General features: G+C 48.1%; 1 protein-coding gene across 1 annotated transcript in view; it reads left to right on the top strand.

The window, feature by feature from the left end:
* Positions 1–7,102: 7,102 nt before the first annotated feature.
* Positions 7,103–15,158, top strand: part of CES1 (carboxylesterase 1) — a 29,459-nt gene continuing 21,403 nt past the window's right edge. Inside the window, 3 exon segments of the mRNA XM_002912243.4 lie at positions 7,103–7,228; positions 10,623–10,830; positions 14,420–14,564. Of these exon segments, the coding sequence (XP_002912289.2) occupies positions 7,105–7,228; positions 10,623–10,830; positions 14,420–14,564 (477 nt within the window). The 5' untranslated portion in view covers positions 7,103–7,104.

Genomic DNA, 15,158 nt, shown 5'->3' with positions numbered 1-15,158 from the left:
ATTTACAAAATTGGATTCCTGTGGACTATTGATGGTCAGTTAGTAATAGAAGGGCATGTTTAGGTGACCAGGCATTGGCTTCATCAAGGGTCACTGTGACTGCGCCATTTCCTTGAACCTCAGGAAGCGTCTTCCTTTTGACACTCAAATCTCTGGACAGAAACCACACTGTGTTGATGTTGCCAAGGCACTTTGGACACTCGGTTATAATCAAGTGATTGGTTTCCCCAGATTCAATCAGTTCTGGGACTAGCAGAGGCAGAGCACATGTGGGAACTTTGGTCTAGGGGTGGATCTCAGACGGGAGAGCTGCACTCCCATGTGCATAACTGGGGGATATCTGCACCCCGCCTTCACAGATGCCCAGTAGCTCTAAATCCAGAGGGTTTACTACTGCCTCCACTTTAATGTGGTGGTCTGAGTGGGGAGGGGCGTCCTTCCTCACGCATAGATTTTCCCTTTCTTGCTCTAAAAGCAGGTGTCGCTCCTCTGTCCACCTTCCTGCTTCTAAAATGCTGGTGTCATTGTCATCTCCTCTACCGCTCTGTTTGTACACAAGCCTGTGCCTTCAAAGACTCTATGGCCTTTTAGGATAATGTGGGGGAGAGGGTGAAAATAAATGCAGTTTCTGATCCTTCTTTTTAGGAAGTAGCAAAAATGCTTTTTAAATGAACAAGTGAAAAATATATCTGTTTCTACATGTTTGAGAGCACGTAAAGAGTAAAGAAGGAGAAAGTAAACACTTTCCATAGCAGGAGTACGTGATGACTTATTTAGCCAGTCACTATAGCTGGTCACTCAGATTATTTCACAGATTTTGCTACTGTCAGTATCACGGAGGCTGACCATCTGACGCGTTCATCTTTGGGCTCAATCAGAATTATTCCTGGTTAGAGAATAGCGTGGACAGTGGAGATGCCCTTTTGCAGCGTTTGGATGGATTTTGCCCAAATTGTCCCCAAGCAAGCTTGTCCTCATTTCTCACTCACGGGCGATCATTCTTGTTTTTCCACACTCTTGTCAGTATTTGGCACAACCACGAACATAGCAGTGGTAGAAATCCTTGCCATTTTGATCATGGCCATTTGAGTGTCTGCTTTTAATTTGTGTGTCTTGATGTTCGTGTTTCTTCGTATGTTGAAATGGCATTTTACATGTGTGTAGCCTGAAAGGCCCTTGGAACCTAGGTGATAGGATGAAGGGGGTTGACTGACTCATCCGTCCCTCTACCACACACGGGTGCTCACCCCCAATGTGCTCCTGACCTGCTTCCATAGAAAGACAAGCAGGTACAGGGCAGAGAGTGACTTGGGGGCGGCGGTTATATCTTCCCACCCCCAGCTGCCAACCAGCTCGCTAGGCATTCTGAAGATTTCATGGCCCCCCAGGACCTTCTAACGTGAGAACCAAGGGCCAGCCTTGATAGATCCTGGGATTTAGGCAAACCATTGTGCAGTCCAGCATTTCGGAGAGGTTGATGTCACCATTCTTGCTGAGGCCCGTGGGAGCCGAGTGGGCAAGCTTTCCCGTGCAGAGAACTTAGCCTTCTCTGGAGAGAACTCACCTCCCACCTCCCAGTGAATATTTAGGAGGAACCCTCTTGACCTCTCCAGCGGCTTGCCTGCTTCTGCCAGATTCTACTTTCGGAAACACCCTTTTTTCTCTTGTCACTCCCAGGATTAAAGACTTTCAATGGCTCCCTATTGTCCAGGGTGAAAGCCAGCTCCCCTTAGCTGGCCATTCAAGCCTTCTGTCCTCCATTCGCCCTTCTGGCCCAAATGACCTCCTCAAGAAGCCCTCCAGAACTACCTTGCACCAGTGCTAATGTGCTCTCTCCTTTGCCGCTGCAAATCCTGCTCTCCTCTTAATGCCCTGCGCAATCACAAGTCATGGACGATTGGGCGTTCATAGACACAAACTCTAACAGCGCTCGGAGTAGGGAAACACACAAAACACTTCTTTTGTTCCAGGTCACTGTATCACCCAGCTATCTATAATACAATCTATAATAATAACTGGAGTTTGCTGGACACTTTTCAGACTATAATTCAGTCTTAACTTTCTGGGGCCTCCATTTTTATGTGTCTTTCTGATTCAGCCTCTCTCCTTCTTTACTCCTAAGAGGCTGAAGGAAACCTCAAACAGTAGTCTGAACAAGCAGGGACTAGGTTTATAATCAGGCTATCAGAATTTAAATAAAAGAAAGACAGAAGCTCATTGTTTACCGAACTATAGTACACTTATTCCCAGAGTTACGAAATATGATTTCAGATGGCGCACAAGTACAGTTTAAAGCATTATGTAATGGTCGTATGTTTATTCTGCTATATGTTAGAAGAAGATCCCTAGTGTCAAATTGGTGATTTAATGGATATTGTTATCTGTGGCAGGAATTGCCATTAAAATCTGTCCACCCTTCTAGCCAGACCAGATCTCCCGGCCTTCCTTACAATTAGACTGGCCCATGCGGCTGCATTCTTTCCAATGGAATGTGAGTGGAGGTGAGGAGGGCCACATCCAGGCCTGGACCAAACCCCCTGTTCACTCCTCTGTGCTTCTCCTAATTCCAGCTGACTAGATTGGCACCCAGGACAACATGACAGACTATGAGTTCAAGATGGTAAAGCTGCCATGTTCTAGCTCAGAAGCCAGCAAACTGGCCCATGGGCCAAATCTAGCCTGCCTCCTGTTTTTCAAATAAAGTTTTATTGAAACACAGCCATGTCCACTTGCCTACGTGTTATCTATGGCTGCTTTTGCTACAACAGCTGATTGAGCAGTTGCCGCAGAGACCGTATGACCACAAAGCCTGAAGTATTAACTGCCTGGTGCTTTACGGAACAACTTTGCTGACCCCTTGTTTAGATCACTGGAGCAGCAGCAACACGTTTCTTTACAGAAGCAGGCATAAGCTGTTGACATTCTGGGACCATTTGCTACCATGGTTTACCCTCCTCTCACCATGTATTCTTACTCGGCAGAAGCTAAACTAGGCAGTCCCATGTGCTTGTCTGATGGAGATGGCACGAACGTTGCCGGTTGGAGATGAAATGTCTCCAGTTGTTGTGCCTTGTGGAATGACCCCTTATGCCCATGGTGAGTGAAGCACTGCCCTCCAGAAGCCACACCCAGGTCAAGCTTTCCCGCAGGGGCTCTGCCTCAGTCAATCCTAGGACATGGGCTCATATTTCTTTGGGGGTTTGTTATAGTAGGTGCCCTCCATGTGTCTGTTGAGGAATTTGTTGGAGAGGTTTGGGGGGATAACTTGGAGGCCTCAGAGGTGTCTTCTCCCCTGAGAGCTGTCTAAACGCTTGAGAGTTTCTGGGATTTTGCTCTTCAGACCATCCAGCTCCATGAGAGAAACCTTGGGGAGTTTCCCAGGGAAAATCAATAATTGGAGTCAACTACCACCGAAGCAAGAAGAGCTGTATTATTTACAGAGCTAATGGGCTGCAAGGAGAGCGTACGCGTTAAGCAAAACTGAGGTCTGGCGTGAGGCTTTGTAAGCGCAGCCTCACCCATTACTCTGCACAATCACCATGAGCCAGGAATGGGCTTCCAGGCTGCAGCCAGACATGGCAAGGTCTGGGAGTGGCTGCCTCTGTTTGTAGAATTGGCTAATGTCACAAGCAGGCATGTAATTAAATTGTGGGATCGGGAGAATAATCCCTCCCTCCCTTTTGTATTTTGCTAAGACAGCATCCTACATTTTTTTTTTTTTTAGGCTGGGAACCAGGGCTTTGCTCCCAGGCTGCAAAGATGAGCTGGCTAGGGCAAAAGGTATAATGGTTATGTCTTAATGTGTGTGGGAGGGGGAGGGTGCTAAATGGTTAGAAACAGTCTTGTTGTCTGCTTGGGAAGACGAGCCAGATTGTCCCATGTGGATAGAGATAGGGGTCCTCTTTCTTAGGGTGGTCTTTATGACTCCTGTTTCTTTCCTAGATGAAAGGGAGGAGCCCCAGCCCAGGTCAATCATAATGGAAGTGATCACCTCTAGCGCCATCACAAAGCCGTCACCCCTATCCCAGGGCTTCCCTCACTGGCCTGCCACCGTGGCTAGAATGAGTGCAAATTACCATCCTTTTTTTTTTTTTTTAGTTGGGTTCTCCAGATGCTTCCTTTCAGCTCTAACCTTTGGCCTTGGCCAAGAACCCATGAGCTTTTCTGAGTGTCATGTGGTTTGTGGCTGCTGGTTGCCCGGTTCTCTCAGATGTCAATATTGGTCTGGCCTGGACAAGAGCAGGCTTGCCAGAGGACAGCAGGAGAGTCGCTCAAGCGTAGAGAAGGCACAGCTGCCCCTTGACCGTGCCAGCCTGGGGACAACCCTGCTCATATCTGCTGACTCTCCACTCACAAGAACACATCTCATGTCTTCAGTTAAATGCAGGAGACTTGGTGCGTGTGATTCCTGGCTGGACAGTGACTTCGCCGCCGCAAGTCCGTCTCCGCTGGGAGAGGGGCGCCATGAAGACTGAGCGAGCGGCGAGCACCTCTGACACCTGGTCACTACCTGTCCCGAGAAGCCTAGCACTTCTGTTTCCAACCACCCTCCCAGGCATCCTGAGGGTCCGGGAGGGGTCTGCAGGGAGGCGGGGATGCTTTGAAGAGTGGAGATGGAGAAGCTGCCAGGAAAGAGAAACCACAGAAGCTCACCCACAGGCCGAGGTCACCAACAAAGTCGGTTTGTTAGCCACGTTTGGACAGCACAGCAGAGTGATTGAGAGTATGGTCTGGAACATGATGCAGCTTTTGTTCAATCCCCAGCTCTCCCTATACTTGGTGTTCCTTGCGCATGCTGAGTCCCAGGAGATAGTAAAATCAATTCACAGGGTTCCACGGAGAACCATGTGAGGTACCACATACAAAGCGCTCACCCCTGGTTTGCCACACAGTAAGCCCTCAATAAATATTTGTCACACGAATGCCTGAATGAGTAGAAGTGGAAAATATAAATAAAGAAAAACACAACACAGTGCAATACAAATTAGATGTATAACCTTCCAGGATTTTTTTTCTACACAAAGATATGTTTTTCCTAAAACGGGGTATTGTACGTGACTGAATTTTTAAGTATTTATTTTATTGAAAGATAATTCATGGGGCGCCTGGGTGGCTCAGTCAGTTAATCGTCCGACTCTCTGTTTTGGCTCAGGTCAGGATCTCAGGGTCGTGGGAGTGAGGCCCCCATCAGGCTTTGAGCTCAGGGCAGTCGGCTTGTCCCTCTCCCTTCCCCTCTACTCCTCCCCCCACCAAATACATACATACATACATAAAATCTTTAAAAAAAGAAAGATAATGCACATACCATAAATTCACTTTTTAAGTGTATGATTCGGTGTTTTTTTGTAGTATATTCATGTAGTTGTATAGCTGTCAGTGCAGTCTAAACCCAGAACATCTCATCACTCCACAGGAAGCCTCCTATCCATTATCAGTCCTTCCTCATGCCTCTCTCCTTTGCCCCGAGCAACCTCTAGTCTTTTTGTCTCCATGCATTTGCTTATTCTGGACTTTTCATATACATAGAATTATACAACACGTGGCCTTCTGTGTCTGGTGTCTCTCATTCGTGTATGGTATTCCAGGTTCATCCATGTTGTAGCAAGTATCCATACTTCGTTTGTTTTCATGGCTGAATAATATTCTATCGTATGGACAGATCACACTTTATTTCTCCGTTCATCAGCTGATGGTCATTTGGGTTGTTCCCACTTTGGGGTATTAGGAAAAATGCTGCTATTTGTGTCTTGTTTTGGTGTGGATATGTTCTCAGTTATCTTGGGTATATACCTAGGAGTGGGATTGCTGGAAATATAGTAACTCTATGTTTAATTTTTAAGGAACCACAAGTATTTTATAACCTCTTTCTCCCCCTTTACAAGAGATCATGACTGTCTGTCCTTGTCAATACACAGGGTATTCATCGCTAGTCTTCAGAGAATGCAAGGGTGTTCCTTTAGCCAGCTGTACCAGACTGTGTTTAAGGAATTCCCTTCTGTTGGACATTCAGTGATGCTATGGAGCAGGCTTTAAGCATCTTCATCTTCCTTGTGCCCCCAGCAGACACAGGACACTCTCCCAGGTATGGCCAGAGCACACCACTGTTTTAGGGCTTTCACATTGTGCAGTGGCCCACCACACACATACACCATGTGTCTTATGCACTAGATGGTGAGCTCCTTGGGGAGAAGGACTAGCCCTTGAATTCATCTCTGTACCCATACCATCTAGCATCGCATCAGGCATTGGTAAATGGAGAACGAATGAATAAATGGAATATTGAATAAATGGAAAGATGGATGGATGGTTAGAGCCAGGGACTATGGAGACCTAGAGCTCATTCACTGTAAAAATATTCTGCCCAAAGATCCCTGCCTGGAGAAGGAATGCATTCCCTGACCCTGGAGGTATGACAAGAGGCTGAGTGGCTTGGTAGGAATATTATAAAATTAATTTAGACATCAAAAGGGAACCAGATGTGGTACCTTGGGTGGCTCAGGCGGTTAAGCGTCCAACTCTTGGTTTCGGCTCAGGTCATGATCTCATGGGTCATGGGATTGAGCCCCACATGGGGCTCTGCCCTGGGTGGGGAGTCTGCTTGAAGATTTTCTCCCGCTGCCCCTCCCACCACTCTCTCTCTCTCTCCCCTCCCCCTCTCTAAAATAAATCAATATTTCTTTTAAAAAAGGCAGGGGGACCCAGATGAATTTAAGGTGTTTCTAAACTTGAGAGCGCAGAACTATATGGAAAAGAAGCCCAAACAGCTAAGGTAGATTGGTCCTGAGTTCCCCAGCTGAGCAGTTATGGGGCTGGCAGGTGCTGTAGTTTTCAAGCTTGTTCTGAGAACCCTGGACCAAAGCCTCCCCCTCTCTAAAGGCATCTGTCTGCTTCTGCCTGCCTTGGGAAATTCACAGTGCTCTAAGGTTAGAGTTCTGCAAGGGGGAAGCACTTATGTAACAGGCTGCTGGACAAGTCTGTGGCTCTCTGTAATCAGAGACTCAGTCCAGTCTGTTTGGATGAAAGAGGGTTAACTCTGGGTGGGCGTGGCCGAGAGGCCCTGCAGAGGGTGGAGAGCCTTCAGGCGGTGGGGGTGGGAGTGGGCCAATGGGGCGGGACCTGAGCAGACTCTTAAGTAGTGTAGACCGCTTGAGGTCCTGGAGCTGCAATCCCTCCACGATGTGGCTCATAGCTCTGGTCCTGACCTCCCTCACCACTCCCATGGCTTGGGGTGAGTCCTTCTGAAATAAAATAGAGGCGTGTGTTTGGAAATCCCTGCCCAGGCGCGAGATGGGGGAGAATTGTGTGTGTGTGGGGGGGGAGATGCGTGGAGGGGAAGGGTATGGCAGGCCCGGTTCCATAGCAGCCAGCGCCCTCTGGACTTCACCCGCTTGGTGGCCAGCCAGTCCCTGCCAACCTGATATACAGGGGAGCATGAACACTCCAGACTGCCGCTGCATGCGCCCCATGCAGGAAGGCAGACGGCTAACCACCTGCCTCCCGGGTGGGGATTCCAGAGAGCTCAGTTTATTTTCTGCTTGATTATTTGAACGTGTATGGCCAAATCATGGAGAGTGGCTAAGCAGAATATTAATAGGAGTATCCCGGGCTTTCTGCAAGTTGCATTAGGCCTCTTCACCTTTAGGGAAATCCTACATTACTACAGCAATGGAAAAACGAAAATCCTCCCTGTATTTTTTTGGGCTACGATAACAGGGACTATTGGAGGTCTTTCCTCAAAGCAAAGTGGCTTAATGCAACTTGCAGAAAGCCCAGGATACTCTTTGCTTTGTGCCATTTCAACTTAGGCAAAGTTTCATAGGAACGCTCTACCCTCAGATGGCAGGCAGGGGACCTAAACGGACTGTGGCTCCAGAGTGTGTAGGTTTGAATCCCAGCTCAGCACTTACTAGCTGGCTTGTCCTTAGGCCTTGTGCTTTAGTTTTCTGTGCCTTGGTTTCCCCTGCTCTAACACGGCAGTAGCTATGTCATTGGGCCATTGTGAGGATAAAACAGGTTGTTTCTAGGGACGCCTGGGTGACACAGCGGTTAAGCGTCTGCCTTCGGCTCAGGGCGTGATCCCGGCATTATGGGATCGAGCCCCACATCAGGCTTCTCCGCTATGAGCCTGCTTCTTCCTCTCCCACTCCCCTTGCTTGGTGTTCCCTCTCTCGCTGGCTGTCTCTATCTCTGTCGAATAAATAAATAAAATCTTTAAAAAAAAAAAAAACAGGTTGTTTCTAAAGAGTGCCTGGAATGGAGAGTGCAAACAAAGGATTTATAAATAAAGGAGTTGTTTTAAAATGTAGTGGAGTAGTAGAAAACTTGATGTATGGTGAGGCCGACAGATAGGAACCAATGGCCATCACTTGCTACTCACAGTTCCCAGGAGGAGGAGGCGTGCCCACCACCATCTTGCACCCTGAGGTTATGCTCGGGTAGGTTAGAGGAAGAGGGAGGAGGGAGGAATTTCGGGCAACAGCCCTTATCGTGGTTGCCAGGGAAAGGAAGAGGTGAGACAGGATAAGCAGGTTTAAGACTGGCAAACTAATCCATTTCAGCAAGTTCTGGGGCACAAACGCTTCCCGCAGTTTTCGGGTACCTGGCCCTGGAGTGATTAGGGCAGGATGGTAGTGGCTTGGCCAGGGATGGCCTGATAAAGAAGATGATTGGGGTACAGGCTCCGCATTCTGGAAAAGAAGTTGATTTCTATCACTAGAATTGGCTAACTCTGAGGGGGGCAGTCTGTCCAGGGTCAGCAAGGCCCCAGATGCCAAGCATCAGCATACACACAATAGCACATGATTACTACAAAAGCATAGCACGGGACCCCAGAATGCATCTGTGCCAGTTTATAGACAGGGAAACGGACTCAGAGAGGGAAGTGGACTTGCCCAAGGTCCACTGGAAAATCATGCCCTGGAGTGTGTCTATGGCTTGTGAATGGAGAGCCAGGGCTGGGACCATTAGAACTGGGACGGCCCAGGCCCCACCTGCACCTCACCTTCGTTCTGATGGTGACGCTGTCGGAAACCTGACACTGAACATGAGGGCAGAGTAAGAACCGAAGGAGGAGTGGATTATTCCCGTACTGCCGGTTACCCCCTGGCAAGGCCATCCCATTTCCCACTTTAGAAAGTCCACGCTGGTGGCCTCCATTTCCGTAGCTTCTTCATCTGTGAAATGGGCATCTTGTGAAGACGAATTTAAGGGAAACAGAATGTGCATCTGGCACATAGTAAGTGCTCAGCATATAAAGCTTACATGGGTACTTACATAACATGCATAAACATTACATGGGTACTTAGGTAATAGGACAAGTGCTGACTGCTCCTGTTACCATAACTGTTACGCCTCTCACCCCATCCACCCACTTCCTCATCCTTGTCCATTGGACTTCTGTCCACTTCGTCTCTCTTGCAGGTTACCATTGGATATTCTTCTATAAGACCAAATCTGGATTACCCTTTCTTGTTCTGCCCACACACTTTGAGGGAGAGGTTGACCTTTTGTCTGTGTCTACAAGGGAGCTGCTGGAAGGATGCCAGGCTAGAAATCATTTCAGATAAGGAAACGTACGCACAGAGGCTGCTGAGGCAGGACGAGGGAAGACTTGGAGGAGGGCCGTGAGCGAGAGGTTGAGGGCCCACTTGCATGTGCCAGTACAGGCAGGTCCACAGCTGGTGGAACCAGGACTGGGATGGAAGGGGCAGGGGGACAGGGGCAGCTTGGTGGGGAAGAACCACCTGCCCCACAACGACGGAACAGGTAGGAATCAGACCCTCTGTCTCTCGCCCCCTCTCACAACCCTGTGAGAGACGCATGCCGCTCTTGCATACTCCACGACTGTTCACTGATGCTTGTGTCACCACTAAATAAAGCCCCAAACCTTAGCCTGGCACTGAGGCTCTCCCAGGCTTGAACCTCTCACATTCCAGGCTGCTGTCCACTCCTCATTGACACCCTCCGGCTCACATGGACCCTTCGCTCTTCCTCAGACCAGCCTTTACATTTTGCTCTCAGAGCCTAGCCTCTGCTCTGCCTTACACCTTTATCCCCCCTCTTCTATCTCCTGCTGTTCGCTCCCCCCTCTCCTACCGCCAGTCCCAGCTCCAAGGGCACCACCTCCACCATGCCACCAATGAGGTGGCCTCCCTGCCTCTTCTGACCCCTGTGGGACCTTACTGGGGCCTCTGTCAGGACACTGGCCCCTTCCTTCCCACCCAGTAGGGTCAAGTATGTTTGTGACTGATGCTCCCTACATGGTTCAGAGATTCCAAGAGGAGGGACGGCCCCTTGTTCGTGCTCTGCGCCAGCATGCAGCTCAGTGCCCGGGGCCTAATGGCTAATGGTTTCTGGAGGCTCCTGGGAGTGGCAACCAAATGGCTTGTTCCCCTCAGCTGTCCTCCTTGCATTTCTTTTTTACTTGATGCTATTATACCTCCAATTTCACTTTGTTCTTCTAGATAGCCCCAAGTAAAGAATGGACGGTTAACCTCGAGGTTAACTGAGGCCTCGAGGGTTTAGCTGACTCATTCAAGGTCGCATGCTCAAAGTGGAAGACCAGGGGTCCAAGTGAGACCTTTCCCGCTGGCTGACGTGTCCTCTTGCCTCTGGATGTCTAGGAGGGCGCCCGTCCTCGCCCCCTGTGGTGGACACCGTGCAAGGCAAAGTCCTGGGGAAGTACGTCAGCTTAGAAGGGTTTGCACAGCCTGTGGCCGTCTTCCTGGGAGTCCCTTTTGCCAGGCCTCCTCTTGGATCCCTGAGGTTTGCTCCGCCACAGCCTGCAGAGCCATGGAACTTCGTGAAGAATACCACCTCCTATCCTCCCATGTAAGTTGGCATCTCTCAGGGGGCATGTTGGCCTCAGAGTGATGCAGGAAGGAGCCAAGGCAACATGTTGAGTGGCTTTGTTCCGAAATCTCCAAGCAGTTGTAAATCTTTAAAAACCTTCCAGAACTCACAGGCCTCTAGAGCTCTTTATTCAACAAACGTTTATTAAGCACGTTCTGTTTCCTAGGATCCATGAATGAACAGAAAAGTACCCGAATCCCTTCATGGAGCTTGCATTCTAGGCGGGAGAGATGGATGACCAACAACAAATACGCAAATCAGTGAATAAATTATGTTAGACTATGTTAGACTATGACAAGTGCCTTGGGAAAAAATTAGAAGTTGAGCAAGTGAGGGAGATCAGAAGTAACGATTCTCCTGTCTTGGACTTTGCCAAAGTTGGGGAGCCAGGGTAGACCAGGAGGTGTGTAGGTGGGGAGTGCTTTGGGGAGTTGACCCAGAAAGTGGTCAGCTCCCAGGTATGTCTAAGCACCTAGTCATGAGCAGAACAATGGCTGCTGTGTCCCAACCACCCTGACCAAGCTGGGCGAAGGAGCCAACAGCTGCCTCCCCTGGGCAACTCAGATGCCTACATGTATCCATTAGGACCTTATTCACCCCTCAGCAAGGCATTCTGGAAATTTCCAGGGTCCTGCCCTTTGCTGCCTTCCCTTCCTCTCTTCTTCCTCCCCTCCTTCCTTCCTTTTGTTTTAAAAAATAGTATTTGTTCTTTTATTTTCCTGATTGCCAATGTAATACAAACTTATTACAGAAAAGGGAAGAAGTGGAGGTAATAAAGGTAAGAAAATGAAAATCACATGCAATTCCTCCACCGAGAGAGATTGTAGATTATTGTAGATTATTTTTCCAGTCTTTTATCTGTTGCATATTTTCTCCCTTAAAAATAGAATCCATAAGATTCTGCACTCAATTTCTGTGTGTGTGGTCCTCCCCCACCCCCGCCCCTGCCCAACACATGCACACCAAGAAACAAACCTCCGACACCAGGTGCATGTCCTACAATTCAACTAATTCTTACGTTGCTCTGCCTGGAGATAGCATCAGATCCCACGGGTTAAGGACTTGAGCCCACAAAACTGCTCTCTGCTTCTGACGCCAATTACAAGTCCAAGTTGCTACCCATGCTTGTGGCCTTGGCTATAAATCAAAGGTTCCTCTGACTCCCTCCTTGGGTTCCATTAATTTGCTAGAGTGGTCATAGAACTCAGGAAACTCATTTATTCACTATATTACAAAGTTCATTGCAAAGGTTATTAGGGGATATGAATCAGTAGCCAGATAAAGAGATCCATGGGGTGAGGTCCTGAATAAAGGAGCTTCTGTCCTTCTGGAGTTGGGGGTCCGGCACAGTGGCCGTGGAAGCTTTCTGGTTCACCAATTTGGAAACTCTCTGAATCTTGTTCTGTGGTTTTTTTAAGGAGTCTCTGTTATGTAGCCATGATTGATGAAACCAGTGGCCACTGGCCACCATTCAACTTCTAGCCCCATCTCACTCCCCAGAGGTCAGAGAGGCAGAACTGAAAGTTCACGGGGTGGTTCATCTGGCAGCCAGCACCTAGCCTTAAGTGTGATCAAAAGTCACCTTATGAACATAATAAAGATATCTTTATTGTTTCCTTCACAGAGGAAATTCCAAGGGTTTTGGGGAGCCTGTGCCTGAAATGGGCTGGAGGCCGAATGTATATTTATTATAAATCACAATATCACCTCACATGATACAGATAGTTTGGATGCCTGCTTTGCTCACTTATAAACATACCAGGAACATTATTCTATGTCATTAAATACCACAGCTGGACTTGTAATAGCTGTATTACATTGAGTCTTGGATCATAATTTATTTACCCCATCTCTTGTTTGGGGCCATTAAGTTGTTCTTGGTGGTTTTGATAGTACAAATAGCACTCTGAGGAATACCCCACAGCTAAATCTTTATGCACACCCATGAATACTTCCAGGTAAGTTTGAAGAAATGTCATGAGTACGCACCTTCAGTTTACACTTCCCCCCGGAAATGTTCCAGCGACACTCCTTCCATTGATATATGAAAACCTCCACTCACTAGATCTTTGGCAATGCTTGGGGTTATTAAAAAAATGCTCCTTGGTTATTGGATAGGCGAGACAATAATAATTATTATTATCATTATAATTATATATAATTTTGCTGTTTATTCTGCATTTATTTGAACACTAGTGACCTTAAACTCTTTTCCCCTTTTTGGACATTTGATTTTCTTCTTTTATGACAATTAGGCTCTTTGCTTTGGTGATAAGGGGAAAGTTCCCTCAGGATAGAAATTAGGAAGTCATGGGGCACCTGGGTAGCGCAGTCGTTAGGCGTCTGCCTTCGGCTCAGGGCGTGATCCCGGTGTTCCGGTCGAGTCCCACATCGGGCTCCTCTGCTGGGAAGCCTGCTTCTTCCTCTCCCACTCCCCTGCTGTGTTCCCTCTCTCGCTGGCTATCTCTCTGTCACATAAATAAATAAAAAAAATTTTTTTAAATTACTTTAAAAAAAAAAAGAAATTAGGAAGTCATTGTTGGGGGCTCCTGATTCTGCCACTTGACAGCAGAGTGACTCAGTGACCTCATTTACAAACTGGTGGTGATACTTGCATTCTGGTACCTTGAGATCTGGAAATGTTCCTTATAATGTCCTTAGAAATACATGCACTACATAGTATAGCTCTTTCTGGCTTGGGTAGCTTCTCTAACCTCTCGGTGCCTCAGTGTTCTTAACTGTAAAATGGGGATAATAATAGACTCTATGTTAGGGGCCTTCCCATGGGAGTATTAAGTTAGTTAGTAGGTAAAGAGTACTTAAAACAATGCCTGGCATGCTGGGAGGTCCATAAATCTTACCAGTTTTAATCTGTGTTGGGTCTTTAAGTTCTGTTATTAGGGAAACCAACAGTGCTTGCCTGGGATGGGTAGATTCTTAGCATGTCAGGGCTGCAAGACCCTTATAAAAATCACTTCCCTCACATAAACCGGGCAGATTCAAGCCAACGCAGGCAAGGAATTCACCCAAGGTCACCCAGAAGATTAGTGAGTGGGGCAGGACTAGAACGCAGTTCTCCTGATACTGCCCCACAAATATGTCATCCCTGACCTGTTGTAGGGACTAAATGTCAGCCATTTGAGTGACTTTTCAGGATTATGGAAGTCTGCCATGGACCAGAACATGCTTAGGTGGCGGAGGACATGTTTGCCTGGAATAGAGAGCTGGGATGCATCCAGGCATGCAGGAAATGGTCCATGCAGGTGGTCAGTGTATGGGCAGCCTCCTCTCCTTGACCCAGGGCATCTCAAGGCTCTGGGAAGGGTTCAGGTACTCTACCTTCTTACTATCTTTACCCGGTCCTGGAAGACCTTAGTGAACCTCAGGGTTCCATCCAAACCTCACCTAGCCACCCACAGAGACTCCTAACCACCCCAGTGTCTCCAGCCTGCTAAGAACAACTCTATTACCAGCCTCAACCTTCCAGCCCAAGGCCCAGCTGATCACAGGAGACATCTCGCTCAGCTCTGAGAAGCTCAGAAGTTCTTCCTTGCCCCCCTCCGCCCAGGTGCTCCCAGGACGCAGTGGCGGGGCAAGTGCTCTCAGAGCTCTTTACCAACAGAAAGGAGAACATTGCTCTCAAGTTTTCTGAAGACTGCCTTTACCTAAATATTTACACTCCCGCTGACTTGACAAAGAAAAGCAGGCTGCCGGTAAGTGGAAGTTTCCAGCCCTGTGGGTCTTCTGGTGTAGACTCGAAGAAGGTGAAGGCTGCTTGGGTGGGGGTGGTTTCAGAGACCCCAGGGCTTTCTTTACCTACCACAGCCGGACCACAAGACACACAAGTTTTCCATACCTCAGTTTCCCCTAGTGACAGATGTAGGGACTCGGGGAATTTGCCGTACTTCTGTCATGTACATTGTAGTCTTGATAATAGAAGGACCAGAATACTTACTCTTAGAGATAAGCCAATCCTTCCTTTACAGGTAGGGAGACGGAGGCCCAGAAAGAGGGAGATGAGATCATACAGAGGGATTGGCAGGACCAGAGCAGAGGCCTTCTGAAGTTCAAGCCAATGCTCTTTGACACAGACTGGGAAGCGAGCCCGTGGGAGGCCTTTCCTCAGCACTTTAAGATGCTTCTCTAACAACTTCCGGGGTCGCCTGAGAGGTGTTAGGGCAGAGTCTGGGGCAATCCAGGAAGTGCATTCTTTTGCCTTTGGCCAAATATCTGGGATTTTATTGTAGCTAAATTTCCTTCCGTAATTGTCTTTGGCACGGCTGATGACCCAATGAGTCAGCATTTCT

Source organism: Ailuropoda melanoleuca, chromosome 12 (genome assembly GCF_002007445.2).
Source record: "Ailuropoda melanoleuca isolate Jingjing chromosome 12, ASM200744v2, whole genome shotgun sequence".
In the NCBI taxonomy this organism is placed as follows: domain Eukaryota; kingdom Metazoa; phylum Chordata; class Mammalia; order Carnivora; family Ursidae; genus Ailuropoda; species Ailuropoda melanoleuca.
The sequence above is the reverse complement of the archived record's forward strand: the minus strand, read 5'-3'. Positions and strand labels throughout refer to the sequence as shown.